This window comes from Giraffa tippelskirchi, chromosome 12 (genome assembly GCF_054371585.1).
Source record: "Giraffa tippelskirchi isolate mGirTip1 chromosome 12, T2T-mGirTip1v1.2.pri, whole genome shotgun sequence".
NCBI lineage: Eukaryota > Metazoa > Chordata > Mammalia > Artiodactyla > Giraffidae > Giraffa > Giraffa tippelskirchi.
In genome coordinates this window covers 64936365-64960824 of record NC_137286.1, presented here as the reverse complement: position 1 = coordinate 64960824, position 24460 = coordinate 64936365, and the positions used below count along the sequence as shown (strand labels likewise).

General features: G+C 54.6%; 2 protein-coding genes and 1 long non-coding RNA gene across 3 annotated transcripts in view; 2 read left to right on the top strand and 1 right to left on the bottom strand.

The window, feature by feature from the left end:
* LOC145530004 (uncharacterized) overlaps window positions 1-16048 on the bottom strand; it is a 101669-nt gene extending 85621 nt beyond the window's left edge. Inside the window, exons 1-3 of the long non-coding RNA XR_014071401.1 lie at window positions 15826-16048; window positions 8181-8292; window positions 543-654 (exon numbers count right to left, since the gene is read on the bottom strand). This is a non-coding gene — a long non-coding RNA (uncharacterized LOC145530004). The remainder of the gene's footprint in view (window positions 1-542; window positions 655-8180; window positions 8293-15825) is intronic.
* Window positions 3795-6140, top strand: LOC145530074 (uncharacterized). The gene is made up of 3 exons (XM_081550885.1): window positions 3795-3839; window positions 4925-5237; window positions 5488-6140. Exons 1-3 carry the CDS (start codon window positions 3795-3797, stop codon window positions 6090-6092), a joined length of 963 nt encoding a protein of 320 aa, XP_081407011.1. The 3' UTR covers window positions 6093-6140.
* Window positions 11440-13785, top strand: LOC145530073 (uncharacterized). Its single transcript, XM_081550884.1, has 5 exons — window positions 11440-11484; window positions 11958-12171; window positions 12286-12413; window positions 12570-12882; window positions 13133-13785. Exons 1-5 carry the CDS (start codon window positions 11440-11442, stop codon window positions 13735-13737), a joined length of 1305 nt encoding a protein of 434 aa, XP_081407010.1. The 3' UTR covers window positions 13738-13785.
* Window positions 16049-24460: the final 8412 nt, after the last annotated feature.

Here is a 24460-nt window from a genome sequence, read left to right as displayed (position 1 = left end):
GGAATCCGGCGGGGGTGGGGGGTGGATGAAGGAAGGTGTCCTTCCTCTCTCCAGTGCAATTTGGTTTGGTGAGTCTCAAAGCTACCAGATGGCACTTCCCAAGTCAGGCCCCCGCAGGAATCGGGGTGGGCTGCGTGCCTCGGACCCTGCCACAGGGACAAGCCACACCAGTGGCCTCCCTGAGCTCCAATGGCCGGATCTGGGGGTTCTGTCTGGGTGCACACCTCCTTGCTCTGGCCAAGTTCCCCCCTTCTCTGAGCACCAGCTTCATCCTCTCGAATGAGGACATCGATTGCTACCTTGGCACGTTACTCTCTTCATCCTGTGAAGACTCATTAGGCTTATCCTACAATTACTAGCTGGCCCGAAGAGATATCTCCTGAATCGAGATTAAGCTGGAGTCTCCCAGGCTCATCTGGCATGTCTTCCCTGAAGTCTGCCAAAACCCACACCCTTGCATTTCCAGGGACTCCCCTTAGCCAGCTGGGCAGAAAACCCAGCATGGTTCAAACAAGCTGACAGACAAGCGGGAGAGGACTCACGGGCAGACGGCCTCCCTCAGGTCTCGGGTGGAGCTCTGGGACCACAGCAGCAGCGGGCCATCCCAGCCCCTGGGCTCAGCAGCGCCCTCATTCTCAGGCCGGCGGCTCTGCCCTGAGGGGAGAAGGAAGGTCACCAACTGCGGCAGGCGGACCTCAAGCCCCTCCCACTGCTGGAGCCTGACCTCCCCCGGCCCCACCCCTTCCCCTACCCCAGCAGGACGAGAGCTCGTCTTCCCCTGGCTTCCAACGTGAGGCCCGGCCCCGGGCCCCGATTGGGCACTGCCCCAGTCCGGAGCCAATCACAGTGGCCAGGGAGGTGGAACGCACCGATTGGCCAGGGCCAGGTCATGTGACCATACTCCCCAGGAAACTCAAATATTACCAAGATTCCCTAACAAACCAATGAACAAAATTATCCAGTAAAGGCAAACCGTACTTTTTAATGAGGCCAATGTCACAGAAAAAAAAAAAATCCTTCACAATGAAGTGCTCAAGGAAGCTACTAAATAAGCTTTCAGAAAAGTTAAGACTTTTTTTTTTTTTTTAATAGGGTGACGGAGAGCTATACCTTTCCCATCTATGTGAATTTAGGTTTAAACTAGATTTCCCTTGGTTATTATATAAGACAAAAAACCCCACATCACCCCCTTTCACTCCCCCCACCCCCAAAAAGTGTTTTAGTCTATTGAATTTTTGTGTCCTCAGTTGTGTCTGATTCACGGCAGCTCACGAACTCTACACAGCCAGGCTCTTCCGTCCATGGAATTCAGGGCAATTTTTTCTGTCACAGTAAACGCCCACCCTGGGTGATCCAAAGGCAAGGGCTCAGAGGCTCCTGAGAGACTAACTCCTTTCAGCTGAGCACAGAGCTGGCTCCTCACTGGGATGCCTGTGGCCTGGGGCTCCCAGAGGGGAGAGCAGCACTCGCCCCACCGTGTGGTCACTGCTGGAAGTGCAGGCTGCTCCTCACTCCCCCTTGACAGTGTCCCTGAGGGCAGAACAGTGGGAATCTACTCAAGGTGGAAACGCAAACTCCGATGCAACCAAACTTCCCACAAGGTCTCCAAAACCACTCAGGAACAGGGAATTGGAAACTGCAGGGCATGACATGAATGGAGATGGAGACTTGACACCTTACACCGAGTTCACTTCCAGTTATCCCTAGACAAAGTTTCCGTGAAAACTTGTCACAAATCTAGAAGAACAATGAGCAGAAACCGGACACGTGCTTTGAGTCTTCCCACACAAAACTAAAAGGCAGTCCACAAAACAACCCAGAGAATACAGTGGACTTTGCAAAATCAAAGATATCTACTGTGGGAAAGACCTCATTACAAAAGCAAAAGACAGGTCATACATCGCGAGACGAATGAGTGGAAACACAAAGCTTCTCAAGGATGTGTCTCCAAACAGACAAAGAACACCAACACGACAAGCCTGTGAAAACTAGGGAAAGGTCTGAAGGGACACCAGACTGAGGAAGACACACACAGAGTATCCCGGATGATGTCCAGCACTGAGGGCCTGAAGAAACAACAGTCTAGTTGCACTCCCTCAGGCCTGTGTGACCCTGGATGAGGCCTCTGTTTCCCGGTGGCTCAGAGAGATGGACAGGGAGGAAGGGGAAGAGAAATCACTTGCATTTCTAATACTCACAGCAAAGTCTTCCAATGAGAAGGGAATTATCACCCCCACTGACAATGCCATTCACTGAAGTGATACCCACGAGTCCATCTAACCCAGAAGGGAAGGAAGGACCTGTTCTCACAAAACGGCGAGAGATGGAAGAAGGAAGATCAAGCCCACACCAACCACTGGAAAGAGAAGCAGTGCTCAGGGCTTGAAAGAATTCCTATTGGGAAAATGATGTCACAGCCCCACAAGGCAATCCACAGCTTCGATGCTATTCCTCCCAAAATGCCAATGCATTTTCGCACCGAACAAAGAATTGCAAAAGGGGTACGGAAACAGAAAAGAGCCTAAATTGTCAATACGATCCGACGAAAAAGCCCCGATACGGACATCCAAGGTAGTGTGAAAGGAAATTAGGCGACCAAACTAGGATTCTCAGGAGAGTATCGGAGAAGGCGATGGCGACCCACTCCAGTACTCTTGCCTGGAAAATGCCCTGGACGGAGGAGCCTGGTAGGCTGCAGGCCATGGGGTCGCGCAGAGTCAGACACGACTGAAGTGACTTAGCCGCAGCGGCAGCAGCAGGACAGTCTGCTATTGGGAATACAACAACACACACAGATCCAGATCGATGGAATAAAGTTGAGGGTCCAGAAACAAACCCCGGCATCCATGGTCAACTCATCTCTGACGCAGAAGGGGAGAATATCCAAATGGGAACAAGAAAGCCTCTTCAATAAATGTCCATGGGAAAACCAGACAGCTACATCTGAAGAACGCTATTGGTTTTGATCTCACACCACCTCAATATCGGGGGAAAACCTCACCCTAAAGACTGATGTCATGAGATAGCTAGAAAGAAGCGTAGGTCAAAGGCTCCATAACATCAGAGTCTCCTTGCCATTTGCTGGGCGGAGGTAGAAATGGGTCTCTTCAAGTAAGGGAAAGAGGAAAACGAAGTACGCCAATGAGTTCCCATCCAATGGAACCTCTTCACAACAGAGAAGCTAAGCAGTCACAAATGCAAAAGATAGGAAACGGAACATGAGAGACTCCTTGCAAGTGGTGTATCTGAGAAGGGGTTCATATGGAAAGAGACGAAGAATGCACAGCACTCAGATTCCAAGAAACACCACCACCACCCTTGACCCTTCCCTCATGACCAACTCCGACCTAAAGCCTTTCTCTCCCTCTAACCTATCCCGAAAACATAACCCTCATCTAATCATATACATGTGCATTCCTAGCATCCATCCATCCACACACGAGAGAGAAAGAGGAAGACACAGACTGAATCGAGAAGGGAAAAGAGAGGGACACAGCCAGAGTGAGACACGGAACCAAAGAGAGGAAAGGAGTGAATGGTCCAGACTTTTCATCAATCTGTCTCGAAGGTAGAAGCAATGACAGTGCCCATCCACCCCAGAAGGGGGAGAAGGACAGAAGGTTTGGAGAGGAAAAGACAAGAACGCAGGGAGCCGTTAGAAGCTCAGCCACCCGCAGAAGCCGAGCTGGGACACTTGAACAGAATCTCAATGGAAACAGAGGACCAGAAAGTTGGCTACTCTTTTCTATAAGAGAGGGAGACCTTCGAGTCTTCCTTTCGGTCCTCCAACTTGGATGCGGGGTCTCAAACCAGTCAGGAGCGGGAGTGCCTTTTCCTGGGTACCACGGCGCATCCAGGCCTCGTTCTGCCCCATTCTGTGCTGTGTCAGCCCTGGATGGAGTCTTTCTTTCTGAAGTCTCAGTGCACAAGCTCCACGTGATATCGGCCCCAGGTGGAAAGGCATGGAGCTGCTCGTAGGCCGACAGACCTAGGAAGCAGATGGGAGAATGACCCCCACTCTGCAGATGGAGAGACTGGGGAAACCCTGAGGGGACATATTCTTGCCCAGGGCCACACCACTTATGAGAAGAAGGAGCCTGGTCTGAGAGCAGCAGGGTCCAACGAGCTCAGGCCCTGGCTGCACCCAGGCCTCCCCAGGGCTGTGGGCTGGGCTGTGTGGCTGTCACTGTGCCTGCACATGGCCTAAGGGGGGGTGGTCGAGCAGTCAGAAACCCAGAGTTTTCCTCGGGAAGTTTTGGGGGAAGGGACCTCAGCACGAACCACAGGGAGTGATGTCACTTGCTGGCAACAGAACCCAACAGAACCTGCAACCCGGGTATCCAGGCCTCCAGAGCGGAGAGGAGACCACAGCAAGATCGCAGGCTGCCAAGATGTTCTGCTGTTTGCCCCTGCCCAGAGGCCGGGGCCTCAGGAGAGCTCACAGGCAGTGTGCGTGGGCACCCTATCGACGTTGGCTAAGGGCCCCCCCGAGAGGCCTGTGGCCCTTTGCCCGGAGAAACAGAAAGGTAAAACGGGGAGCCCCAGGCCGGGCCAGCCCACCTCTCCCATGCCACCCGGAAACACCGGGTCCTTTGCCTGTGTGTGTGGATGTGGGTTTCTCGGGGTGTGTCTCCCTCAAGGAAGCCCAGGCGGATGTGCGTCGGAAGCCTGCGGACGAGTTGTGTCCACAACCCACGGGAGAGCAGGCTGGGCGGGATGGGGAGAGTGCGGGCAGCGCCGGCCGCGCAGGCTGACCTCACACCCTCAGGTGGGTCTCTTTCCTCCCGGGTGGGGATCTGAGCAGACACACGTCTCTGACCCTTCTGGGAAGAGAAGTTCGAGCAGGCAGAAGCAGCGGCTCCACTGGCCAGGCCCAGCTCGGAAAACTCCCAGCATGGCTGGCTGACGGTCACTGTCGTTGCAGAGCTTCCCACGTGATGAGGCCGAGGATGGGGACACCCCGTCCACCTCCCGGAGGGAGGGGTCGGAGCACCACCCCCCCGCCCCTGAGGCCCAGTGCAGGCTCCAGGTGAGCGTGCCCACGGAGGCATCAGCCCCACCGGGGGCGAAGCGGAGGCGGGGAAGGCCTGCTGCCGAGACACCACACAGGATACACCCGGCGGCCCAGTCTAAGGCTGCCACGGAGCTCAGCACACCTGGCTCCGACCCAGAGTCCCGAGAACCCCGGCCTCTGAGGCAGCAGGAGGACCTGGAGCCCAGCACGCCAGAGCACAGTGGTGAGGACGCTGGGGCTGGTGCACGGGAGTGTGTGGGGAGGGGGTGCTGAGCTACACAGGGACGAGTCCCCGAAAGATGCTTCTGGGCCTGCAGCAAGCGCTGGCCTCACACCCCTACCCCCATCTTGCACACTTCAGTCCCAAAAGACATCCGACCCTGGGTATTCTTTGGGAATCTCTTGGAAGCTTTCTGTCCCGGGATACGCACATGCCAAGGCTGGCCTGTGGGCAAACTTTGCTTCTCCCCCAGCTCTAGCACTGGCCTCCAACTGGAACCAGGCTCCACTTCCCAGACCCGTCCCTACAGAGGTGGTGGCTCCAGGTGCAGGACCCAGGGATCCACCGAGGGCAGATGGAGAACCGAGACTTGCCCTCGCAGAGACACCAGGCCAGCTGGGTTCTGGCCAGCACACCGGGCAGATCGGATCTCCGTGCCTGCAGGACCCCCAGCCCCAGGCACTGATGTCCCACCCCCTCAGCCAGAACCTCCACCTCCACCTGCACCTGTACCTGCTCGGGCTTTGGCAGGAGAACCCGAGGCAGAGGAGGAGTCACCGCCTCGGCAGGGAGAGCCTGCCCTGGCTCCCGCACAACACCCAGACGCTGACGATGACTCACCCACCCCTGCGGGAAGAACGAGCCCCCGCTCTGGACAGAGACCCAGAGCCCTTGCCTGAAACACCACGTCCAGGGGAGCGGTCGGCTCTGCAGCCTCCATCCCTGTCTGCTCACCGTGGACGCCGTCAACTCGGTCTGCCCCCAGGGGACATGGAGTTCCTTTCCCCTGAACTGCTTTGCATTTGGTTTGTTTCCACCTTTCTGGTGATGTTTTATTTTTTGTATGGTTTCCTGTAGTTTTGTTGGTTAAGTAGGGATTAGTAAACTTTTTCATCATTGTTGCAATTTGGGAACACTGTTGTGTAACTCTGGTGATACTGTGTTACCATCACCACTTTGTGGTTTCAGACCCGTTTGATCTTTATGCCCCACCCCCCAACAAAGCCTGGATTCAAGGCAAGCACGCCCTGTTCATCCCTCCCCCCCCCGGATCCTGAACACAATTTCATCTTTTCTTTCTGCATTCCTTCCTATATTCTTGGTGTCCCCAATCAATGACTCTCAGTGAAATGACTGAAGGAGTTTCTTTCGGACTCTCCACCTACTGTAAGACTCCATTGGAGAGTTCTCATTTTTATGTCATTTGAACTAGCCTTCGATAGCTGACAGGACGGTGTACGTCCTTTCAAGATATCATGTGCCAAACGAAGCCATTTTGGCAAATGCCATCATTATCTCCAGGCAGGCATTGCTGTTTGAAGGGTGACATCTCAGCCAGAAGGCAGAGGCTGAGCTCCTCTTGTTGAACCGGCTCCCAAAAGAAGCCAAGAAAGGGAGCTGGAACAACAAACCACCCCAACGCCCAGGAAAGCGTTCTTCACGACAGAAGGCTAGAAAATGACCCAACAACCTTGTGGCCCAGAACCCCTCTAGAAAAATCACTGTTCCATAAAAAAGAGAAACATGGGAAGTTCCAAGGAGAGGCAATGCCCATGGCCAGTGTACTTTAGAGACGGCCTGACCGCTCCGGGGAAGACACGCACCGACGGAACCCCTTGGGAAACAGCAGTGAGAGTCCTCACCGTCGTAAGGGTTTCCTCTGGGGACAACCTGCCCTGGGCACCACATGAGGGAGCAGACCGGCTTCTCTTCCTCTGCCCCCACACCATTCACTCATGAAGGCAGCTCAGGTGTTCTCATGCCCTGCCTGCCTGCCTGCCTGCCTGGGTCATCCGTGAGCTGTGACCACCTCCAGGGCAGGACTCCACCTTCTCCTCTCTGTGTACCGTGAATCTGCACACAGTGGGCTTTCAGAACCTTAGGAGACTTGAGCCATTCCCACTCGAGCCAGAACCCTCCCCAGGAAGGAAAACGGCTGTGGGGTCATTTTGGCCCCAGCACTGGTTCCGAAAGCCTGGCGGCTCCTACAGCCTCTACGGTGTGAAGAGGGAGGTCCCTTTTGACAGAGCTTTCCGGCTGTCAGATCTAAGCTGTTGTTTCACTGTCAGCTGTGTCTCTTCCGTTGCAGCCAGGTGGGCCACGCTGCTCCAAAGGGGCTCACAAGCTGAGTGGCAAGGGAGGTATTGAGAGGACAGGGATGGCTACAACGTGCTGCAAACTGAGTGAGGGTCCCCACAATCCTCAGCAAAGGTCTGTGGTGTGCAAGTGGGGAGTAGAGGGCCCCCAAGTTCCAAAGGAAGGGAGGTACTCGGGAGCTAAAGCCCTTGGCTGCTGTGGTAGCAGCTGCAGATGGCAGCTCGTCCACAGTGCACTTCGAATGAGGTCATATGAGCGGGACTCTGGAAATGGCTCCGAAATCAAGAGAAAGGGGTCAGGGTATGTGGGAATCCGGCGGGGGTGGGGGGTGGATGAAGGAAGGTGTCCTTCCTCTCTCCAGTGCAATTTGGTTTGGTGAGTCTCAAAGCTACCAGATGGCACTTCCCAAGTCAGGCCCCCGCAGGAATCGGGGTGGGCTGCGTGCCTCGGACCCTGCCACAGGGACAAGCCACACCAGTGGCCTCCCTGAGCTCCAATGGCCGGATCTGGGGGTTCTGTCTGGGTGCACACCTCCTTGCTCTGGCCAGGTTCCCCCCTTCTCTGAGCACCAGCTTCATCCTCTCGAATGAGGACATCGATTGCTACCTTGGCACGTTACTCTCTTCATCCTGTGAAGACTCATTAGGCTTATCCTACAATTACTAGCTGGCCCGAAGAGATATCTCCTGAATCCAGATTAAGCTGGAGTCTCCCGGGCTCATCTGGCATGTCTTCCCTGAAGTCTGCCAAAACCCACACCCTTGCATTTCCAGGGACTCCCCTTAGCCAGCTGGGCAGAAAACCCAGCAAGGTTCAAACAAGCTGACAGACAAGCGGGAGAGGACTCACGGGCAGACGGCCTCCCTCAGGTCTCGGGTGGAGCTCTGGGACCACAGCAGCAGCGGGCCATCCCAGCCCCTGGGCTCAGCAGCGCCCTCATTCTCAGGCCGGCGGCTCTGTCCTGAGGGGAGCAGGAAGGTCACCAACTGCCGCAGGCGGACCTCAAGCCCCTCCCACTGCTGGAGCCTGACCTCCCCCGGCCCCACCCCTTCCCCTACCCCAGCAGGACGAGAGCTCGTCTTCCCATGGCTTCCAACGTGAGGCCCGGCCCTGGGCCCCGATTGGGCACTGCCCCAGTCCGGAGCCAATCACAGTGGCCAGGGAGGTGGAACGCACCGATTGGCCAGGGCCAGGTCATGTGACCATACTCCCCAGGAAACTCAAATATTACCAAGATTCCCTAACAAACCAATGAACAAAATTAACCAGTAAAGGCAAACCGTATTTTTTAATGAGGCCAATGTCACAGAAAAAAAAAAAAAAAATCCTTCACAATGAATTGCTCAAGGAAGCTACTAAATAAGCTTTCAGAAAAGTTAAGTAGTTTTTTTTTTTTTTTTTAATAGGGTGACGGAGAGCTATACCTTTCCCATCTATGTGAATTTAGGTTTAAACTAGATTTCCCTTGGCTATTATATAAGACAAAAAACCCCACATCACCCCCTTTCACTCCCCCCACCCCCAAAAAGTGTTTTAGTCTATTGAATTTTTGTGTCCTCAGTTGTGTCTGATTCACGGCAACTCACGAACTCTACACAGCCAGGCTCTTCCGTCCATGGAATTCAGGGCAATTTTTTCTGTCACAGTAAACGCCCACCCTGGGTGATCCAAAGGCAAGGGCTCAGAGGCTCCTGAGAGACTAACTCCTTTCAGCTGAGCACAGAGCTGGCTCCTCACTGGGATGCCTGTGGCCTGGGGCTCCCAGAGGGGAGAGCAGCACTCGCCCCACCGTGTGGTCACTGCTGGAAGTGCAGGCTGCTCCTCACTCCCCCTTGACAGTGTCCCTGAGGGCAGAACAGTGGGAATCTACTCAAGGTGGAAACGCAAACTCCGATGCAACCAAACTTCCCACAAGGTCTCCAAAACCACTCAGGAACAGGGAATTGGAAACTGCAGGGCATGACATGAATGGAGATGGAGACTTGACACCTTACACCGAGTTCTCTTCCAGTTATCCCTAGACAAAGTTTCCGTGAAAACTTGTCACAAATCTAGAAGAACAATGAGCAGAAACCGGACACGTGCTTTGAGTCTTCCCACACAAAACTAAAAGGCAGTCCACAAAACAACCCAGAGAATACAGTGGACTTTGCAAAATCAAAGATATCTACTGTGGGAAAGACCTCATTACAAAAGCAAAAGACAGGTCATACATCGCGAGACGAATGAGTGGAAACACAAAGCTTCTCAAGGATGTGTCTCCAAACAGACAAAGAACACCAACACGACAAGCCTGTGAAAACTAGGGAAAGGTCTGAAGGGACACCAGACTGAGGAAGACACACACAGAGTATCCCGGATGATGTCCAGCACTGAGGGCCTGAAGAAACAACAGTCTAGTTGCACTCCCTCAGGCCTGTGTGACCCTGGATGAGGCCTCTGTTTCCCGGTGGCTCAGAGAGATGGACAGGGAGGAAGGGGAAGAGAAATCACTTGCATTTCTAATACTCACAGCAAAGTCTTCCAATGAGAAGGGAATTATCACCCCCACTGACAATGCCATTCACTGAAGTGATACCCACGAGTCCATCTAACCCAGAAGGGAAGGAAGGACCTGTTCTCACAAAACGGCGAGAGATGGAAGAAGGAAGATCAAGCCCACACCAACCACTGGAAAGAGAAGCAGTGCTCAGGGCTTGAAAGAATTCCTATTGGGAAAATGATGTCACAGCCCCACAAGGCAATCCACAGCTTCGATGCTATTCCTCCCAAAATGCCAATGCATTTTCGCACCGAACAAAGAATTGCAAAAGGGGTACGGAAACAGAAAAGAGCCTAAATTGTCAATACGATGTGACGAAAAAGCCCCGATACGGACATCCAAGGTAGTGTGAAAGGAAATTAGGCGACCAAACTAGGATTCTCAGGAGAGTATCGGAGAAGGCGATGGCGACCCACTCCAGTACTCTTGCCTGGAAAATGCCCTGGACGGAGGAGCCTGGTAGGCTGCAGGCCATGGGGTCGCGCAGAGTCAGACACGACTGAAGTGACTTAGCCGCAGCGGCAGCAGCAGGACAGTCTGCTATTGGGAATACAACAACACACACAGATCCAGATCGATGGAATAAAGTTGAGGGTCCAGAAACAAACCCCGGCATCCATGGTCAACTCATCTCTGACGCAGAAGGGGAGAATATCCAAATGGGAACAAGAAAGCCTCTTCAATAAATGTCCATGGGAAAACCAGACAGCTACATCTGAAGAACGCTATTGGTTTTGATCTCACACCACCTCAATATCGGGGGAAAACCTCACCCTAAAGACTGATGTCATGAGATAGCTAGAAAGAAGCGTAGGTCAAAGGCTCCATAACATCAGAGTCTCCTTGCCATTTGCTGGGCGGAGGTAGAAATGGGTCTCTTCAAGTAAGGGAAAGAGGAAAACGAAGTACGCCAATGAGTTCCCATCCAATGGAACCTCTTCACAACAGAGAAGCTAAGCAGTCACAAATGCAAAAGATAGGAAACGGAACATGAGAGACTCCTTGCAAGTGGTGTATCTGAGAAGGGGTTCATATGGAAAGAGACGAAGAATGCACAGCACTCAGATTCCAAGAAACACCACCACCACCCTTGACCCTTCCCTCATGACCAACGCCAACCTAAAGCCTTTCTCTCCCTCTAACCTATCCCTAAAACATAACCCTCATCTAATCATATACATGTGCATTCCTAGCATCCATCCATCCACACACGAGAGAGAAAGAGGAAGACACAGACTGAATCGAGAAGGGAAAAGAGAGGGACACAGCCAGAGTGAGACACGGAACCAAAGAGAGGAAAGGAGTGAATGGTCCAGACTTTTCATCAATCTGTCTCGAAGGTAGAGGCAATGACAGTGCCCATCCACCCCAGAAGGGGGAGAAGGACAGAAGGTTTGGAGAGGAAAAGACAAGAACGCAGGGAGCCGTTAGAAGCTCAGCCACCCGCAGAAGCCGAGCTGGGACACTTGAACAGAATCTCAATGGAAACAGAGGACCAGAAAGTTGGCTACTCTTTTCTATAAGAGAGGGAGACCTTCGAGTCTTCCTTTCGGTCCTCCAACTTGGATGCGGGGTCTCAAACCAGTCAGGAGCGGGAGTGCCTTTTCCTGGGTACCACGGCGCATCCAGGCCTCGTTCTGCCCCATTCTGTGCTGTGTCAGCCCTGGATGGAGTCTTTCTTTCTGAAGTCTCAGCGCACAAGCTCCACGTGATATCGGCCCCAGGTGGAAAGGCATGGAGCTGCTCGTAGGCCGACAGACCTAGGAAGCAGATGGGAGAATGACCCCCACTCTGCAGATGGAGAGACTGGGGAAACCCTGAGGGGACATATTCTTGCCCAGGGCCACACCACTTATGAGAAGAAGGAGCCTGGTCTGAGAGCAGCAGGGTCCTCGGAGCTCAGGCCCTGGCTGCACCCAGGCCTCCCCAGGGCTGTGGGCTGGGCTGTGTGGCTGTCACTGTGCCTGCACATGGCCTAAGGGGGGGTGGTCGAGCAGTCAGAAACCCAGAGTTTTCCTCGGGAAGTTTTGGGGGAAGGGACCTCAGCACGAACCACAGGGAGTGATGTCACTTGCTGGCAACAGAACCCAACAGAACCTGCAACCCGGGTATCCAGGCCTCCAGAGCGGAGAGGAGACCACAGCAAGATCGCAGGCTGCCAAGATGTTCTGCTGTTTGCCCCTGCCCAGAGGCCGGGGCCTCAGGAGAGCTCACAGGCAGTGTGCGTGGGCACCCTATCGACGTTGGCTAAGGGCCCCCCCGAGAGGCCTGTGGCCCTTTGCCCGGAGAAACAGAAAGGTAAAACGGGGAGCCCCAGGCCGGGCCAGCCCACCTCTCCCATGCCACCCGGAAACACCGGGTCCTTTGCCTGTGTGTGTGGATGTGGGTTTCTCGGGGTGTGTCTCCCTCAAGGAAGCCCAGGCGGATGTGCGTCGGAAGCCTGCGGACGAGTTGTGTCCACAACCCACGGGAGAGCAGGCTGGGCGGGATGGGGAGAGTGCAGGCAGCGCCGGCCGCCCAGGCTGACCTCACACCCTCAGGTGGGTCTCTTTCCTCCCGGGTGGGGATCTGAGCAGACACACGTCTCTGACCCTTCTGGGAAGAGAAGTTCGAGCAGGCAGAAGCAGCGGCTCCACTGGCCAGGCCCAGCTCGGAAAACTCCCAGCATGGCTGGCTGACGGTCACTGTCGTTGCAGAGCTTCCCACGTGATGAGGCCGAGGATGGGGACACCCCGTCCACCTCCCGGAGGGAGGGGTCGGAGCACCACCCCCCCGCCCCTGAGGCCCAGTGCAGGCTCCAGGTGAGCGTGCCCACGGAGGCATCAGCCCCACCGGGGGCGAAGCGGAGGCGGGGAAGGCCTGCTGCTGAGACACCACACAGGATACACCCGGCGGCCCAGTCTGAGGCTGCCACGGAGCTCAGCACACCTGGCTCCGACCCAGAGTCCCGAGAACCCCGGCCTCTGAGGCAGCAGGAGGACCTGGAGCCCAGCACGCCAGAGCACAGAGGTGAGGACGCTGGGGCTGGTGCACGGGAGTGTGTGGGGAGGGGGTGCTGAGCTACACAGGGACGAGTCCCCGAAAGATGCTTCTGGGCCTGCAGCAAGCGCTGGCCTCACACCCCCACCCCCATCTTGCACACTTCAGTCCCAAAAGACATCCGACCCTGGGTATTCTTTGGGAATCTCTTGGAAGCTTTCTGTCCCGGGATACGCACATGCCAAGGCTGGCCTGTGGGCAAACTTTGCTTCTCCCCCAGCTCTAGCACTGGCCTCCAACTGGAACCAGGCTCCACTTCCCAGACCTGTCTCTACAGAGGTGGTGGCTCCAGGTGCAGGACCCAGGGATCCACCGAGGGCAGATGGAGAACCGAGACTTGCCCTCGCAGAGACACCAGGCCAGCTGGGTTCTGGCCAGCACACCGGGCAGATTGCATCTCCGTGCCTGCAGGACCCCCAGCCCCAGGCACTGATGTCCCACCCCCTCAGCCAGAACCTCCACCTCCACCTGCCCTTGTACGTGCTCGGGCTTTGGCAGGAGAACATGAGGCAGAGGAGGAGTCACCGTCTCGGCAGGGAGAGCGTGCCCTGGCTCCCGCACAACACCCAGATGCCCACGATGACTCACCCACCCCTGCAGGGAGAGCGAGCCCCCGCTCTGGACAGAGACCCAGTTCCCTTGCCTGAAACACCACGTCCAGGGGAGCGGTCGGCTCTGCAGCCTCCATCCCTGTCTGCTCACCGTGGACGCCGTCAACTCGGTCTGCCCCCAGGGGACATGGAGTTCCTTTCCCCTGAACTGCTTTGCATTTGGTTTGTTTCCACCTTTCTGGTGATGTTTTATTTTTTGTATGGTTTCCTGTAGTTTTGTTGGTTAAGTTGGGATTAGTAAACTTTTTCATCATTGTTGCAATTTGGGAACACTGTTGTGTAACTCTGGTGATACTGTGTTACCATCACCACTTTGTGGTTTCAGACCCGTTTGATCTTTATGCCCCACCCCCCAACAAAGCCTGGATTCAAGGCAAGCACGCCCTGTTCATCCCTCCCCCCCCCGGATCCTGAACACAATTTCATCTTTTCTTTCTGCATTCCTTCCTATATTCTTGGTGTCCCCAATCAATGACTCTCAGTGAAATGACTGAAGGAGTTTCTTTCGGACTCTCCACCTACTGTAAGACTCCATTGGAGAGTTCTCATTTTTATGTCATTTGAACTAGCCTTCGATAGCTGACAGGACGGTGTACGTCCTTTCAAGATATCATGTGCCAAACGAAGCCCTTTTGGCAAATGCCATCATTATCTCCAGGCAGGCATTGCTGTTTGAAGGGTGACATCTCAGCCAGAAGGCAGAGGCTGAGCTCCTCTTGTTGAACCGGCTCCCAAAAGAAGCCAAGAAAGGGAGCTGGAACAACAAACCACCCCAACGCCCAGGAAAGCGTTCTTCACGACAGAAGGCTAGAAAATGACCCAACAACCTTGTGGCCCAGAACCCCTCTAGAAAAATCACTGTTCCATAAAAAAGAGAAACATGGGAAGTTCCAAGGAGAGGCAATGCCCATGGCCAGTGTACTTTAGAGACGGCCTGACCGCTCCGGGGAAGACACGTACCGACGGAACCCCTTGGGAAACAGCAGTGAGAGTCCTCACCGTCGTAAGGGTTTCCTCTGGGGACAACCTGCCCTGGGCACCACATGAGGGAGCAGACCGGCTTCTCTTCCTCTGCCCCCACACCATTCACTCATGAAGGCAGCTCAGGTGTTCTCATGCCCTGCCTGCCTGCCTGCCTGCCTGGCTCATCCGTGAGCTGTGACCACCTCCAGGGCAGGACTCCACCTTCTCCTCTCTGTGTACTGTGAATCTGCACACAGTGGGCTTTCAGAACCTTAGGAGACTTGAGCCATTCCCACTCGAGCCAGAACCCTCCCCAGGAAGGAAAACGGCTGTGGGGTCATTTTGGCCCCAGCACTGGTTCCGAAAGCCTGGCGGCTCCTACAGCCTCTACGGTGTGAAGAGGGAGGTCCCTTTTGACAGAGTTTTCCGGCTGTCCGATCTAAGCTGTTGTTTCACTGTCAGCTGTGTCTCTTCCGTTGCAGCCAGGTGGGCCACGCTGCTCCAAAGGGGCTCACAAGCTGAGTGGCAAGGGAGGTATTGAGAGGACAGGGATGGCTACAACGTGCTGCAAACTGAGTGAGGGTCCCCACAATCCTCAGCAAAGGTCTGTGGTGTGCAAGTGGGGAGTAGAGGGCCCCCAAGTTCCAAAGGAAGGGAGGTACTCGGGAGCTAAAGCCCTTGGCTGCTGTGGTAGCAGCTGCAGATGGCAGCTCGTCCACAGTGCACTTCGAATGAGGTCATATGAGCGGGACTCTGGAAATGGCTCCGAAATCAAGAGAAAGGGGTCAGGGTATGTGGGAATCCGGCGGGGCTGGGTGGTGGATGAAGGAAGGTGTCCTTCCTCTCTCCAGTGCAATTTGGTTTGGTGAGTCTCAAAGCTACCAGATGGCACTTCCCAAGTCAGGCCCCCGCAGGAATCGGGGTGGGCTGCGTGCCTCGGACCCTGCCACAGGGACAAGCCACACCAGTGGCCTCCCTGAGCTCCAATGGCCGGATCTGGGGGTTCTGTCTGGGTGCACACCTCCTTGCTCTGGCCAGGTTCCCCCCTTCTCTGAGCACCAGCTTCATCCTCTCGAATGAGGACATCGATTGCTACCTTGGCACGTTACTCTCTTCATCCTGTGAAGACTCATTAGGCTTATCCTACAATTACTAGCTGGCCCGAAGAGATATCTCCTGAATCCAGATTAAGCTGGAGTCTCCCGGGCTCATCTGGCATGTCTTCCCTGAAGTCTGCCAAAACCCACACCCTTGCATTTCCAGGGACTCCCCTTAGCCAGCTGGGCAGAAAACCCAGCAAGGTTCAAACAAGCTGACAGACAAGCGGGAGAGGACTCACGGGCAGACGGCCTCCCTCAGGTCTCGGGTGGAGCTCTGGGACCACAGCAGCAGCGGGCCATCCCAGCCCCTGGGCTCAGCAGCGCCCTCATTCTCAGGCCGGCGGCTCTGTCCTGAGGGGAGCAGGAAGGTCACCAACTGCCGCAGGCGGACCTCAAGCCCCTCCCACTGCTGGAGCCTGACCTCCCCCGGCCCCACCCCTTCCCCTACCCCAGCAGGACGAGAGCTCGTCTTCCCATGGCTTCCAACGTGAGGCCCGGCCCTGGGCCCCGATTGGGCACTGCCCCAGTCCGGAGCCAATCACAGTGGCCAGGGAGGTGGAACGCACCGATTGGCCAGGGCCAGGTCATGTGACCATACTCCCCAGGAAACTCAAATATTACCAAGATTCCCTAACAAACCAATGAACAAAATTAACCAGTAAAGGCAAACCGTATTTTTTAATGAGGCCAATGTCACAGAAAAAAAAAAAAAATCCTTCACAATGAATTGCTCAAGGAAGCTACTAAATAAGCTTTCAGAAAAGTTAAGTAGGTTTTTTTTTTTTTTTTAATAGGGTGACGGAGAGCTATACCTTTCCCATCTATGTGAATTTAGGTTTAAACTAGATTTCCCTTGGCTATTATATAAGACAAAAAACCCCACATCACCCCCTTTCACTCCCCCCACCCCCAAAAAGTGTTTTAGTCTATTGAATTTTTGTGTCCTCAGTTGTGTCTGATTCACGGCAACTCACGAACTCTACACAGCCAGGCTCTTCCGTCCATGGAATTCAGGGCAATTTTTTCTGTCACAGTAAACGCCCACCCTGGGTGATCCAAAGGCAAGGGCTCAGAGGCTCCTGAGAGACTAACTCCTTTCAGCTGAGCACAGAGCTGGCTCCTCACTGGGATGCCTGTGGCCTGGGGCTCCCAGAGGGGAGAGCAGCACTCGCCCCACCGTGTGGTCACTGCTGGAAGTGCAGGCTGCTCCTCACTCCCCCTTGACAGTGTCCCTGAGGGCAGAACAGTGGGAATCTACTCAAGGTGGAAACGCAAACTCCGATGCAACCAAACTTCCCACAAGGTCTCCAAAACCACTCAGGAACAGGGAATTGGAAACTGCAGGGCATGACATGAATGGAGATGGAGACTTGACACCTTACACCGAGTTCACTTCCAGTTATCCCTAGACAAAGTTTCCGTGAAAACTTGTCACAAATCTAGAAGAACAATGAGCAGAAACCGGACACGTGCTTTGAGTCTTCCCACACAAAACTAAAAGGCAGTCCACAAAACAACCCAGAGAATACAGTGGACTTTGCAAAATCAAAGATATCTACTGTGGGAAAGACCTCATTACAAAAGCAAAAGACAGGTCATACATCGCGAGACGAATGAGTGGAAACACAAAGCTTCTCAAGGATGTGTCTCCAAACAGACAAAGAACACCAACACGACAAGCCTGTGAAAACTAGGGAAAGGTCTGAAGGGACACCAGACTGAGGAAGACACACACAGAGTATCCCGGATGATGTCCAGCACTGAGGGCCTGAAGAAACAACAGTCTAGTTGCACTCCCTCAGGCCTGTGTGACCCTGGATGAGGCCTCTGTTTCCCGGTGGCTCAGAGAGATGGACAGGGAGGAAGGGGAAGAGAAATCACTTGCATTTCTAATACTCACAGCAAAGTCTTCCAATGAGAAGGGAATTATCACCCCCACTGACAATGCCATTCACTGAAGTGATACCCACGAGTCCATCTAACCCAGAAGGGAAGGAAGGACCTGTTCTCACAAAACGGCGAGAGATGGAAGAAGGAAGATCAAGCCCACACCAACCACTGGAAAGAGAAGCAGTGCTCAGGGCTTGAAAGAATTCCTATTGGGAAAATGATGTCACAGCCCCACAAGGCAATCCACAGCTTCGATGCTATTCCTCCCAAAATGCCAATGCATTTTCGCACCGAACAAAGAATTGCAAAAGGGGTACGGAAACAGAAAAGAGCCTAAATTGTCAATACGATCCGACGAAAAAGCCCCGATACGGACATCCAAGGTAGTGTGAAAGGAAATTAGGCGACCAAACTAGGATTCTCAGGAGAGTATCGGAGAAGGCGATGGCGACCCACTCCAGTACTCTTGCCTGGAAAATGCCCTGGACGGAGGAGCCTGGTAGGCTGCAGGCCATGGGGTCGCGCAGAGTCAGACACGACTGAAGTGACTTAGCCGCAGCGGCAGCAGCAGGACAGTCTGCTATTGGGAATACAACAACACACACAGATCCAGATCGATGGAATAAAGTTGAGGGTCCAGAAACAAACCCCGGCATCCATGGTCAACTCATCTCTGACGCAGAAGGGGAGAATATCCAAATGGGAACAAGAAAGCCTCTTCAATAAATGTCCATGGGAAAACCAGACAGCTACATCTGAAGAACGCTATTGGTTTTGATCTCACACCACCTCAATATCGGGGGAAAACCTCACCCTAAAGACTGATGTCATGAGATAGCTAGAAAGAAGCGTAGGTCAAAGGCTCCTTAACATCAGAGTCTCCTTGCCATTTGCTGGGCAGAGGTAGAAATGGGTCTCTTCAAGTAAGGGAAAGAGGAAAACGAAGTACGCCAATGAGTTCCCATCCAATGGAACCTCTTCACAACAGAGAAGCTAAGCAGTCACAAATGCAAAAGATAGGAAACGGAACATGAGAGACTCCTTGCAAGTGGTGTATCTGAGAAGGGGTTCATATGGAAAGAGACGAAGAATGCACAGCACTCAGATTCCAAGAAACACCACCACCACCCTTGACCCTTCCCTCATGACCAACTCCGACCTAAAGCCTTTCTCTCCCTCTAACCTATCCCTAAAATATAACCCTCATCTAATCATATACATGTGCATTCCTAGCATCCATCCATCCACACACGAGAGAGAAAGAGGAAGACACAGACTGAATCGAGAAGGGAAAAGAGAGGGACACAGCCAGAGAGAGACACGGAACCAAAGTGAGGAAAGGAGTGAATGGTCCAGACTTTTCATCAATCTGTCTCGAAGGTAGAAGCAATGACAGTGCCCATCCACCCCAGAAGGGGGAGAAGGACAGAAGGTTTGGAGAGGAAAAGACAAGAACGCAGGGAGCCGTTAGAAGCTCAGCCACCCGCAGAAGCCGAGCTGGGACACTTGAACAGAATCTCAATGGAAACAGAGGACCAGAAAGTTGGCTACTCTTTTCTATAAGAGAGGGAGACCTTCGAGTCTTCCTTTCGGTCCTCCAACTTGGATGCGGGGTCTCAAAACAGTCAGGAGGGTGAGTGCCTTTTCCTGGGTACCACGGCGCATCCAGGCCTCGTTCTGCCCCATTCTGTGCTGTGTCAGCCCTGGATGGAGTCTTTCTTTCTGAAGTCTCAACGCACAAGCTCCACGTGATATCGGCCCCAGGTGGAAAGGCATGGAGCTGCTCGTAGGCCGACAGACCTAGGAAGCAGATGGGAGAATGACCCCCACTCTGCAGATGGAGAGACTGGGGAAACCCTGAGGGGACATATTCTTGCCCAGGGCCACACCACTTATGAGAAGAAGGAGCCTGGTCTGAGAGCAGCGGGGTCCTCGGAGCTCAGGCCCTGGCTGCACCCAGGCCTCCCCAGGGCTGTGGGCTGGGCTGTGTGGCTGTCACTGTGCCTGCACATGGCCTAAGGGGGGGTGGTCGAGCAGTCAGAAACCCAGAGTTTCCCTCGGGAAGTTTTGGGGAAAGGGACCTCAGCACGAACCACAGGGAGTGATGTCACTTGCCGGCAACAGAACCCAACAGAACCTGCAACCCGGGTATCCAGGCCTCCAGAGCGGAGAGGAGACCCCAGCAAGATCGCAGGCTGCCAAGATGTTCTGCTGTTTGCCCCTGCCCAGAGGCCTGGGCCTCAGGAGAGCTCACAGGCAGTGTCCGTGGACACCCTATCGACGTTGGCTAAGGGCCCCCCCGAGAGGCCTGTGGCCCTTTGCCCGGAGAAACAGAAAGGTAACACGGGGAGCCCCAGGCCGGGCCAGCCCTCCTCTCCCATGCCACCCGGAAACACCGGGTCCTTTGCCTGTGTGTGTGGATGTGGGTTTCTCGGGGTGTGTCTCCCTCAAGGAAGCCCAGGCGGATGTGCGTCGGAAGCCTGCGGACGAGTTGTGTCCACAACCCACGGGAGAGCAGGCTGGGCGGGATGGGGAGAGTGCGGGCAGCGCCGGCCGCCCAGGCTGACCTCACACCCTCAGGTGGGTCTCTTTCCTCCCAGGTGGGGATCTGAGCAGACACACGTCTCTGACCCTTCTGGGAAGAGAAGTTCGAGCAGGCAGAAGCAGCGGCTCCACTGGCCAGGCCCAGCTAGGAAAACTCCTAGCATGGCTGGCTGATGGTCACTGTCGTTGCAGAGCTTCCCACGTGATGAGGCCGAGGATGGGGACACCCCGTCCACCTCCCGGAGGGAGTGGTCGGAGCACCACCCCCCCGCCCCTGAGGCCCAGTGCAGGCTCCAGGTGAGCGTGCCCACGGAGCCATCAGCCCCACCGGGGGTGAAGCGGAGGCGGGGAAGGCCTGCTGCCGAGACACCACACAGGATACACCCGGCGGCCCAGTCTGAGGCTGCCACGGAGCTCAGCACACCTGGCTCCGACCCAGAGTCCCGAGAACCCCGGCCTCTGAGGCAGCAGGAGGACCTGGAGCCCAGCACGCCAGAGCACAGAGGTGAGGACGCTGGGGCTGGTGCACGGGAGTGTGTGGGGAGGGGGTGCTGAGCTACACAGGGACGAGTCCCCGAAAGATGCTTCTGGGCCTGCAGCAAGCGCTGGCCTCACACCCCCACCCCCATCTTGCACACTTCAGTCCCAAAAGACATCCGACCCTGGGTATTCTTTGGGAATCTCTTGGAAGCTTTCTGTCCCGGGATACGCACATGCCAAGGCTGGCCTGTGGGCAAACTTTGCTTCTCCCCCAGCTCTAGCACTGGCCTCCAACTGGAACCAGGCTCCACTTCCCAGACCTGTCTCTACAGAGGTGGTGGCTCCAGGTGCAGGACCCAGGGATCCACCGAGGGCAGATGGAGAACCGAGACTTGCCCTCGCAGAGACACCAGGCCAGCTGGGTTCTGGCCAGCACACCGGGCAGATTGCATCTCCGTGCCTGCAGGACCCCCAGCCCCAGGCACTGATGTCCCACCCCCTCAGCCAGAACCTCCACCTCCACCTGCCCTTGTACGTGCTCGGGCTTTGGCAGGAGAACATGAGGCAGAGGAGGAGTCACCGTCTCGGCAGGGAGAGCGTGCCCTGGCTCCCGCACAACACCCAGATGCCCACGATGACTCACCCACCCCTGCAGGGAGAGCGAGCCCCCGCTCTGGACAGAGACCCAGTTCCCTTGCCTGAAACACCACGTCCAGGGGAGCGGTCGGCTCTGCAGCCTCCATCCCTGTCTGCTCACCGTGGACGCCGTCAACTCGGTCTGCCCCCAGGGGACATGGAGTTCCTTTCCCCTGAACTGCTTTGCATTTGGTTTGTTTCCACCTTTCTGGTGATGTTTTATTTTTTGTATGGTTTCCTGTAGTTTTGTTGGTTAAGTTGGGATTAGTAAACTTTTTCATCATTGTTGCAATTTGGGAACACTGTTGTGTAACTCTGGTGATACTGTGTTACCATCACCACTTTGTAGTTTCAGACCCGTTCGATCTTTATGCCCCACCCCCCAACAAAGCCTGGATTCAAGGCAAGCACGCCCTGTTCATCCCTCCCCCCGATCCTGAACACAATTTCATCTTTTCTTTCTGCATTCCTTCCTATATTCTTGGTGTCCCCAATCAATGACTCTCAGTGAAATGACTGAAGGAGTTTTTTTCGGATTCTCCACCTACTGTAAGACGCCATTGGAGAGTTCTCCTTTTTATGTCCTTTGACCTAGCCTTTGATATCTGAAAGGACGGTGTACGTCCTTTCAAGTTATCATGTGCCAAACGAAGCCCTTTTTGCAAATGCCATCATTATCTTCAGGCAGGCATTTCTGTTTGAAGGGTGACATCTCAGCCAGAAGACAGAGGCTGAGCTCCTCTTGTTGCACCAGCTCACAAAAGAAGCCAAGAAAGGGACCTGGAACAACAAACCACCCCAACACCCAGGGAAGCGTTCTTCATGACAGAAGGCTAGAAAATGACCCAACATCCTTGTGGCCCAGAATCCCTCTAGAAAATCACTGTTCCATAAAAAAGAGAAACACGTGGGAAGTTCCAAGGAGAGGGAATGCCCATGGCCAGTGTACTTTAGAGACGGCCTGACCGCTCCAGGGAAGACACGCACCGACGGAACCCCTTGGGAAACAGCAGTGAGAGTCCTCACCGTCGTAAGGGATTCCTCTGGGGACAACCTAACCTGCACACCACCTGAGGGAGCAGACTGGCTTATCTTCCTCTGCCCCCACACCATTCACTCATGAAGGCAGCTCAGGTGTTCTCATGCCCTGCCTGCCTGCCTGCCTGCTTCATCCGTGAGCTGTGACCACCTCCAGGGCAGGACTCCACTTTCTCTGCTCTCTGTACCGTGAATCTGCACACAGTGGGCTTTCAGAATCTTAGGAGACTTGAGCCATTCCCACTGGAGCCAGAACCCTCCCCAGAAAGGAAAACAGCTGTGGAGGCATGTTTGCCCCAGCAGTGGTTCCGAAACCCTGGCGGTTCCTACAGCCTCTACGGTGTGAAGAGGGAGGTCCCTTTTGACAGAGCTTTCTGGCTGTCAGATCTAAGCTGTTGTTTCACTGTCAGCTGTGTCTCTTCCATTGCAGCCAGGTGGGGCACGCTGCTCCAAAGGAGCTCACAAGCTGAGTTTCAGGGGAGGTACTGAGAGGACAGGGATGGCTACAACGTGCTGCAAACTGAGTGAGGGTCCCCACAATCCTCAGCAAATGTCTGTGGTGTGCAAGTGGGGAGTAGAGGGCCCCCAAGTTCCAAAGGAAGGTAGGTACTCGGGAGCTAAAGCCCTTGGCTGCTGTGGTAGCAGCTGCAGATGGCAGCTCGTCCACAGTGCACTTCGAATGAGGTCATATGAGTGGGACTCTGGAAATGGCTCCGAAATCAAGAGAAAGGGGTCAGGGTATGTGGGAATCCGGCGGGGGTGGGTGGTGGATGAAGGAAGGTGTCCTTCCTCTCTCCAGTGCAATTTGGTTTGGTGAGTCTCAAAGCTACCAGATGGCAATTCCCAAGTCAGTCCTCTGCAGGAACCAGGGTGGGCTGCATGCCTCGGCCCCTGCCACAGGGACAAGCCACACCAGTGGCTTCCCTGAGCTCCAATGGCCGGATCTTGGGGTTCTGTCTGGGTGCACACCTCCTTGCTGTGGCCAAGTTCCCCCCTTCTCTGAGCACCAGCTTCATCCTCTCGAATGAGGACATCGATTGCTACCTTGGCACGTTACTCTCTTCATCCTGTGAAGACTCATTAGGCTTATTCTACAATTACTAGCTGGCCCAAAGAGATATCTCCTGAATCCAGATTAAGCTGGAGTCTCCCAGGCTCATCTGGCATGTCTTCCCTGAAGTCTGCCAAAACCCACACCCTTGCATTTCCAGGGACTCCCCTTAGCCAGCTGGGCAGAAAACCCAGCAAGGTTCAAACAAGCTGACAGACAAGCGGGAGAGGACTCACGGGCAGACGGCTTCCCTCAGGTCTTGGGTGGAGCTCTGGGACCACAGCAACAACGGGCCATCCCAGCCCCTGGGCTCAGCAGGGCCCTCATTCTCAGGCCTGCGGCTCTGCCCTGAGGGGAGCAGGAAGGTCACCAATAGCCCCAGGCGGACCTCACGCCCCTCCCACTGCTGGAGCCTGACCTCCCCCGGCCCCACCGCTTCCCCTACCCCAGCAGGACGAGAGCTTGTCTTCCCCTGGTTTCCAACTTGAGGCCCGGCCCTGGGCCCCGATTGGGCACTGACCCAGTCCGGAGCCAATCACAGTGGCCAGGGAGGTGTAACACACCGACTGGCCAGGCTCAAGTCATGTGACCATACTCCGTAGGAAACTCAAATATTACCAAGATTCCCTCAGAATCCTTTGAACAAAATTACCTAGTAAAGGCAACCCGTACTTTTTAATGAGGCCAATATTACAGAAAAAAAAATAAATGCTTCACAATGAACTGCTCAAGGAAGCTACTAAATAAACTTTCATAAAAGTTTAGTAGTTTTTGTATTTTTTTTTAATAGGGTGACGGAGATCTATACCTTTCCCATCAATGTGAATTTAGGTTTAAACTAGATTTCCCATGGCTATTATATAAGACAAAAAAACCCACATCACCCCCTTCCACCTCCCCCCGCCAAAAAGTGTTTTAATCTATTGAATTTTTGTGTGCTGAGTTGTGTCATGGCAACTCACGAACTCTACACAGCCAGGCTCTTCCGTCCATGGAATTCAGAGCAATTTTTTCTGTCACAGTAAATGCCCACCCTGGGTGACCCAAGGGTAAAGGCTCAGAGGCTCCTGAGAGACTAACTCCTTTCAGCTGAGCACAGAGCTGGCTCCTCACTGGGATGCCTGTGGCCTGGTTCTCCGAGAGGGGAGAGCAGCACTCGCCCCACCGTGTGGTCCCTGCTGGAAGTGCAGGCTGCTCCTCACTCCCCCTTGACAGTGTCCCTGAGGGCAGAACAG

Bases quoted from the DNA above. Each gene is read 5' to 3' on its own strand.
- LOC145530074 (XM_081550885.1), top strand. From the start codon at position 3,795: ATGCGGGGTCTCAAACCAGTCAGGAGCGGGAGTGCCTTTTCCTGG. The intron at 3,840-4,924 runs GTACCACGGCGC...CTGTCGTTGCAG, and splicing joins GCGGGAGTGCCTTTTCCTGG to AGCTTCCCACGTGATGAGGC. The intron at 5,238-5,487 runs GTGAGGACGCTG...CTTCTCCCCCAG, and splicing joins CAGCACGCCAGAGCACAGTG to CTCTAGCACTGGCCTCCAAC.
- LOC145530073 (XM_081550884.1), top strand. From the start codon at position 11,440: ATGCGGGGTCTCAAACCAGTCAGGAGCGGGAGTGCCTTTTCCTGG. The intron at 12,172-12,285 runs GTAAAACGGGGA...GTCTCCCTCAAG, and splicing joins TTGCCCGGAGAAACAGAAAG to GAAGCCCAGGCGGATGTGCG. The intron at 12,414-12,569 runs GTGGGTCTCTTT...CTGTCGTTGCAG, and splicing joins GGCTGACCTCACACCCTCAG to AGCTTCCCACGTGATGAGGC.